We start from the raw sequence: 8,261 nt of genomic DNA on the forward strand, positions 1-8,261 counted from the left end.
CTCAGAATAAGCCATTGGTTCTTAGACCTGACAGAGAAAGCATCAACAACCAAAGAAAAGTAAGTACAAGGGGCACCATCAAAATTAGAAACTTTTACACATCAAAGGACATTTTGGAAGAAGCAAAAGAGCAGTCTACAGAACGGGGAGAACATTAGTAAGCCACACATCTAATAAAGGTTTACCCAGTTCCAAGGGACCCAACGCCCTCTTCTGGCCTTTTCAGGCACTGCACACACATGGTGTATAGACATACACTCAGGCACACACACATACACATAAAACAACAAATAAATTTAAAAAGCATAGTATCTAGAACATGTATGGAAGTCTAGAGTTCTACAATTCAGGAGCAAAAAGACAAACAACCCAATTAAAACTATGAGCCAAAGACTTGAAGAGACATTTCTCAAAGCTATGTAGTCAGCAGGCATTCACCAGCTGCTCACCAGCTCACATGTCGTTGAGGAAAAACAAAGACAGAGAAGTGCTCTATCAGTCTAGAAGGAAGGGCTTCTATGCATAAGCACAATAATATGAAAAAAAACAGGAAATAAAAAGTATTGATGGGGATTTAGAGAAATTGAGATCCTGGAATACTGCAAGTACAAATGCAAAATGCCAGAAGCAGGCCGGAGAGATGGCTCAGGAGGTAGAAACACATACGCTCTTCACAGTACCTAGGCTGGGTTCCCAGCACTCACACCAGACAGCTCACACCCGCCTGTAACTCCAGCTCCAGCTTCCTCTTCTAGACTCTCAGGTGCCTGCACTCACATGTGCACATACACAGACATACGCATACTCACATAATTAAAAACAAAATCTTTTTGAAAAAGAATAGAAGATGGTGACTGTTTTGTAAATAATAGTTTGGCAATTCTTCAAAGAAAAATTGAATGTAAACTTACTGTTAAGACCCAGAAAAATTCACTCTTGATTACATACACAAAATAATTGGAACCAAAAAATTTTTAAATGTCTTTACACTAGTGATCATTGCACAAGATACCCAAATGTCTGTTTGGGAATGAAGGATAAACAAAATTTGTTATATCCAAATGATAGAGTACTATTTATCTATTAAAAAGAGAGTGGAGGTCTGATACAGGCTATAATATCAGTAAATATTGAAAATATTGGGAGGGACATAATCACACACACAAAATGGTACTTATTATAATGGCTGCATTTAGATAAAGTTTCTGGAATGGTCAGAATCATGGAGACAGAAAGGAGAATGGAGATTATGAAGAGAATGGGGGGAGAAAAGACAGCGATGTGAAATGATGGAAAGTTCTGGAAATGAATACCTTGACAGTTGGAGAATATGGTAACATGTTAGTGTCATAGAACCAGATTTAGAAACAAGGCTGGCGAGATGGCTCAGGGGGTAAAGATGCTTGCTGCCAACCTGACCACCTGAGTTCAGTCCCCAGGACCTACACGGTAGAACCAACTCCTACATAAACAATGTAATTTTTCAAAAGGTGAAAACTGAGCTAGAAAGATGGCTTACTGGTTAAGGGCACTGGCCGCTCTTGCCGCGAATCGAGGTTTAGTTCCCAGCTCCCACACGATGACTCACAATCATCTAACTCCAGTTCCAGGAGATCCAATACCTATTTCTGGCCTCCACGAGCTCCAAGCTCATACACGGTACTCAGACATATAGGCAGGCGAATCATTCATACACATGAAATAAAAATAAAACTTTTTAAAATTTAAAGGTTAAAAGGGCAAATTTTACATTGTGTCTATTCTATACACCCCCCAACACACACACACACACACACACACACACACACACACACACACACACACACGCACGCATGTCTGGTTTTCCTCTTTTAACAGTGAGACACTTACAGCCTGTGTCTGCACACTGCATCACTCTCATGGGTTCAGGACATGATTTCCCAGATGAACCCTCAAATTCAATAACCAATATTGATACCAACGGCTTAGACACAACCAACTCTCTCGTTCCCTGGTAATGGCCACCCCTTCATCTATAAGCCTTGTCCCAACAGTTGACCCATTCATTAAGCTCAGATCTCCGACTCTTTCTTCTTCAATCCTGCAGCTGACTGGCTCCCAAGTTTTTGTTCTGTTTTTTTTTTTTCCCCTCTAAATCCTGGTTTATTTGTTTACTTATCCTTTCTTTCTTTTTAAACAACAGTTCTTTATTCTATGGTTTAAAATTCATGGCAGACTAGCCATGTTCTCTGAAACTTAGCAGTGGCATTCAATACAAGCCCCCCACTGTAGTTCTAATGGGTTTCCATAGAATTCACTTCATAAAACCTTGCTCAAAAGGAGCTCTAAGCAGCAGTAAGACGGTTGCTAACAGTGGCTTTATTTCTTCCTGTCATAGTCAGATATGCAGATTCTTCTTACCATGTGCCTATCCTATGAAGTGAGGGCTACAAAGTTTATAAATGTAATTTACCAACACAAAGTTGAAGCCATTAAAAAGGGTTTAATAACTACTACCAGGAGACAAATTTTGAGAATCTGAAGAGATGTGGACACACAGACACACATGACAGCAAATGTTAACTCCGGTAGAGGTGCAAGGGGAACTTCTTATGCACTACAAGGTTCCCTAAGCTGCTCCAAGCCTACTTTCTCTCTGGTCTTATCTTTAAATACTGTAGAGCATTGTGGGTAGTGTGACTCTGTGCATTGCCACAGGAGATGCCTGAGCCATGACACATGGAATTGGGGCTGGTGGGCAGTTCTGAGAGACACTGACACTGTCCTTTGGCACTCAGTTCTTCTGTATCCAAATATTATGCTAAAACCTTGCTCCTTGGCAATCTTACTAAGCAACTTGATGTAATCTGTGTTCAGGGGACTGAATTGGCTTCTTTCAGTAGGTTGATCTTTTTACCAGGGGAATTCTTCAAGGAATGCCAAGTGCAGCCTAAGGAATATCCCACAATGTTTGTTAGAGAAATGTTGTTCTCTGGAGAAATATCACTAGATTTGGTAAGAAATTTCTCAGCAGCGTCTCTCTTGTCTCATTTTGTTGTTGTTGTTTGCTTGTTTTTTTAAATCTCCCTTTCCAGTTTCCATAAATGAATCTAGCCTGCAAACTGCTATCCCCTATGGGCAGGTCCTTTTTCCTGGGAAAGGCTATATTCCGGAAGTTGCCAGCCACCATGAGTAGCCAATTCCTGGAAGAAGCCAATTGAGTTAAGCGGGTTCTGGTGCAGTTTAGATGGATCGGGCACTAAGGCATCAGGAACTGCAAAGCAAATACTCGCCCTGGATTTCAAATGTCGGTGGCAGCCTCTGAGCCTGTGCTTTGCCAGCTTCTTCCCGTACCATCCGTCACCGAGGCAAGGCGCGTCACCCACGCTCACTCTGAAGGTGAAAGCGTCTGTTTGCACGTTGGATTTTTCACATCCATAAACCAGAATGTCTTGGTCTTCATGCCGCATTTGTGCTGTGCCTGGACCTGTGTTTTTCTGAGCTTAGCCGTTATCATCCTCTCCACACTGAAGGTCTTGCTGCCCCTGCGCTCCAGAGGCAGGTCTGGGCCTGATGCCCGCTGTGTGGGTGGCATGGTGAGAGGGGACATCTGGGCAGGATCCTCACTCTCAGCTCTCAGCTATCTAGTCCCCAAGAGGAATTCACCTGTTCTGTCCTGGCCTGCCCTGGGCTCAGATCGCTGCCTCCATCCTGCAAAGGGACAGGCAGGGCTAGAGCTAAATTCTGGTTTCTTGGCATGCCTTGGATCATCTTCCTCTATGCCAATTAGTCTCCCTACCTCACCCTGGCTCTTGTAGTAGCCTCTGCTTAGCTCTCTCTAATGGCCCTCAACAGAGAGTCATCCTTCCATCCACAATCAGTCTTCAGAGGAAGCGCTAGCATTTTCTCACAGTTCTAACCCAGTCACAATACTTTCTTCTTTCAAACATTGCTTTGAGAGCCTTAGGATGAAGTCCCAACTCCTTGTACCCAAGGCTGACTGTCGATGACTTTACTCCAGCCAGCTCTCTGGCCTCACTACCTCATCACAAACACACTGCCTGCCTCTCTTCCCCATCCACAGCTTGCATTAGGGCTCGCTCTTGGTATCGTACATTGTAAGGTTTTAGACAAATGTGTGATGACATGCATTCATCATTAAATACCAGAGTGTTTTATTGTTTTAAACACCCTCTGTGCTCTGTACTTCCCCCTCATCCATCCTTTCCCAACCCTATCCTTGTACCACTGATCTGCCTGCTGCTTCCTTTTATTGAATGGCATCTAGTTGGAATCACAGATTTAAGCCTTTCCTATTCACTCAGTAGCACTCATTTAAGTCTCCTCCATGTCTTTTCATCATTGGTTGCTCTTTTGGTTTTGGTGCTGAATAATATTCCTTTGTGTAGCTTACCACAGTCTATCCAGCCATTCTCCCACTGAAAGACATCTTGAGTATTCCCAAGTTTTGAACAGTATGAATAAAAGTGTGATAAGCATGTTTTATATAGGCATGGATTTTCATTTCTTCTTTGGCTGGGAAGGAGTACGCTTGCTGGATCATGTGGTAAAAGGAGGTTTAGTTTTGGATGTGCCAAACTGTATTGCTAAGAGGCCGTACCCTTTGTATTCCCAGCATGCCTTGCCTTAGTGTTGCCCATGTTCTGGATTTGAATCATTTTAATGGGTTTTAATTGGCTTGTTGTTATTTTAATTCACATTTCCCTGGTAACTGCAAAGGGGAACATCTTTTCATGTTTACTTCAAATCTGTGTCTCTTTAGGTGAATTATTGTTTGGATCCTTGGTGTATTTTTTAAAATCAGATTATTTGTGTTCTTGCTGTTCGGTTTTAAGAGTTCTTTATACAATTTAGATAATAGTCTGTAAATTGAGGCATAGTTTTTCTGTCTCAACTGCCCAGTGCTAAATAAACACATATTTATTTATGTTAAGTACAAAATGCTTGGTCAATAGCTCAGGCTTATTATTAACTAGCTCTTACTTTTAAATTAACCCATTTCTATTAATATATGTGTTGCCACATGGCCTGTGGCTTTACCAGTCCTCTGGCATCTTGCTTCTTGGGTGGCTCACTCCAGTCTCTCTCAACTCCGTCCTTCTTCATCTTCATCCTCTGTTTGATTGTCCTGCCTAACTTTATCCTGCCTTGTTATAGGCCAAACAGCTTTATTATTAAACAATGAGAGTGGTACATATTCACAGTGTACAGAAGGATCATCCCACAGCAATAGTCCTTCATTGGATATGGTTTTCTGCAATATTTCCTCCCAGTCTGTGGCTTGTCTTATTCTCTAAGAAAAGATCCATGATTTTACTAGAAAACAAGGATCAATGAATATCTCATAGCATTATGTATGGTGGTATTTTATTTGTACTGAAATGTGATTTTAATTGTATGTTAATAAATAAAGTTGCCCGGGGGTCAGAGCTATTAGAGCCATAGCAAGAGCGTGGCGGTGGTGGCACATGCCTTTAATCCCAGCACTTGGTAGACAGAGCTAGGTAGATCTCTGTGTGTAAAAGGATACAGCCAGCACTGGAGACACACGCCTTTAATCTCAATACCATAGAGGACCTGGAAGTCTGTACAGACAGGCAGTGATGAGGCAGTCACGTGTTTGGGTTTACAACCAATGAGAAGGCAGAACACAAAGACTATAAAGACATACACACAGGAAGTAGGCCCCTTTCGGAGAGCTCTCTTGGCTGAAGAGGATCCCTGAAGCAGGAAGGGTAAGGCTCTTAGCTCTGACCTCTTGGCTTTCTTCTCTGAATCAGCTCTGTGTTTCTTATTTAATAAGACAGTTGGATACATCAACAATTATGGTTATCTGATACAGGTCACGTCTATAAATATTCATATATTATACAGACATGTTATACATGGCTCTCCCTGAAGATTTACTGGGTGTTTGAGTGAAGGAAATTAGGAATAGCATTAAGAAAAGAAGCCACTTAAGGGGCACTTACCGGGGCTTCGCACTGCGTGACTGAGATGCCCGGCTGTGAGAGGAAAGGCTAGAGGCTGGCTCTACTGCAGCCACTGACGCAGAAGCTGCACCTGTCACACCTGTGACCCTGCTTTACGAAGCATTGTGGGATACCGGCAGTGCTCCAGTTCCTCCTTCCTTCTTCCTTCCTTCCTTCCTTCTCCCTTTCTTATTTTAATCATTGTCTCACTATGTAGCCAATGGTCTAGCTATACAGCCACTATGTGGCCTCAAACTTGCAATCCTCCTGCCTAAGCAGCCTCCTGAATTCTGGATTCCAGGTGTGTTTCATCACCCTTGGTGTCCTATTCTTTCTTGGCATTGGTTTTGTTGCAGTACCTGATCGGTGATGTTACTTCTAATCTGTGCACTATTCCACGTATTACAAATTTTTAGAAAAATCCTTGTAAGATACAGAATACAATGAAGTGTCCAAAACTGCTTTGTCAGTGAGAGACTTGGGAGAGTAGTGATTTGATTCCAACAAATAAAACAAGTTTTCTTGTGGATTCGGCGCGGTGGGGGGGGGGGGGGGGAATGATCCTCTAAGAGATAAAAGCCGTATGTTCCTCCTGCCAATAAAGGACACAATACTTCCTCATCGTTGCTAACGGAAAATAACACATGCATTCTAAAAAGAAGGAAAGCCTGCAAATGAGTCACCTATTTCCACATTCAGGGCTAAGAAGTCATATAAATTTCTCCAGCTCCTGTCACAAGACATCAAAGCAACTGGTTGGTCTGAGAACAATCGCCTTTTGATGGCAACTATGCAACTCACCCTGTTCTGGACTGTGTGTCTGCTGTCCGGCCACCTAGCCCTGCCCCTGTCTCGGGAGGCTGCCGATGTGAGCGCGCTGCAGTGGGAACAGGCTCAGGTACCTGGTCCTCTCACTTGGGGTTCACCGTCTGCACGCCCAGTGTGTTTCTAAATGATCTGTCCTTCGTTGTTAGTGTGGCAGCGAATATTCGTTTGTAAAGTTCCTGGTTAGAAAAGCAGAGCATGCTTTCTGTGAGGAGCCATGCAAGCTGGCTTCCAGGGCCTTCCTGAACTCTGACTGAGTGCCAGCTCCTTTATCTGCTATCTAGGAGGACTTGAGAATGTCATTTCATTTCTGACCTTAAATTTTCCAATTCAGAAACTGGAGAAGTATAATAATGATGCCAGCAAGTGGAGCTAGTATAAGACATTTAATATAGTACTTGAAAGACGATTTATGTTCAGGAAATAGAAGTGTTATTATTATTATTTATTGCAACTTGAAATTCTTTTTATGAACTGGACTGGACTGTACCACTAAAGACGAGGCCTCCCAGGGAAGAGACTTAGAGTCAGAAAGCACCAGTAGAAGGTGTGGCTTTCTTGCACACACACTAGAAGTTAGAACACCATCTGTGTTCTACCCACAGGACTAGTCTATCAGAAAATAACAGATGGCAGAAACTCACATGTGTGCAGTGGTTACAGACCACGAGTAACTCCATATACAGCATGCCATTGATCACTCAAGGTCTCCTTGATTCATATTCTTGCTGCCAATAGAGACAGGAATCAGGATAAGCTTCTCTAGCTCAGAAATCATGTTTATTCATGCATATTGCTGAATAAGTATAATAATTAATAAGTATAAAAATGTCATTTGGGGCGGGGGGGATATACGATGTTTATTATTTGTTTCAGAGAATTTGTTCATGACCATTCTGAGTGAACAATAAGAATTTGTTGTATTGAATGAAACCCCATCACTGGCAACAGGTAGGAGGGCAGGATGTTGGCCAGTTTACTTTGGTAAAATGCACAGTTGTGGGAGGTTTTCAGGTAGATATCCACCTCCACTTACTCCAATACTGGCAGCAAATCACTCCGCAGATGGTAAGCCATTCAGCAATCCTCCTGCTGCACACTCCCTGAGCCTGTAGCTCTCCTAAGGACGCTTCTTCAGAAATGGGTCGCAAACACCTGGGGCAGTCTCTGCCAGCTGCTTCACTCTCTAAGCCATGTGTCTTTATATAAAACAGAAGCAACAGTTCCATCCCTGCTTTACTGGGTGGTTATAAGCTTCCATTGAAATAAGCGTGGAGTAAATGCGTGCCTGGCCCTAGGAAGGGTGTCCAGTGCCTTTGAGAACTGCCAGTGTTGTCCCTTGCCTCTTCACATTCTGACTGATGGTCTCCACTGCAGCCCCAGATGCCTGGACACTTTCAGACATCCAGATATGCACGGAAGGTCTTGGAGGGAGCTGTTTTATTCCACCCCTCCTAACGGGTG

At 42.9% G+C, this 8,261-nt stretch overlaps 1 protein-coding gene and 1 pseudogene across 1 annotated transcript in view; one reads left to right on the top strand and one right to left on the bottom strand.

Moving 5' to 3' along the window:
• Positions 1–2,624: 2,624 nt before the first annotated feature.
• On the bottom strand, positions 2,625–3,553 carry LOC131914051 (interferon-inducible double-stranded RNA-dependent protein kinase activator A-like; annotated as a pseudogene).
• Positions 3,554–6,753: 3,200 nt separating this feature from the next.
• Mmp7 (matrix metallopeptidase 7) overlaps positions 6,754–8,261 on the top strand; it is an 8,758-nt gene continuing 7,250 nt past the window's right edge. The window contains exon 1 of the mRNA XM_059267215.1: positions 6,754–6,870. Within this exon, the coding sequence (XP_059123198.1) occupies positions 6,754–6,870 (117 nt within the window). The remainder of the gene's footprint in view (positions 6,871–8,261) is intronic.

Source organism: Peromyscus eremicus, chromosome 7 (assembly GCF_949786415.1).
Source record: "Peromyscus eremicus chromosome 7, PerEre_H2_v1, whole genome shotgun sequence".
NCBI classification, from domain to species: domain Eukaryota; kingdom Metazoa; phylum Chordata; class Mammalia; order Rodentia; family Cricetidae; genus Peromyscus; species Peromyscus eremicus.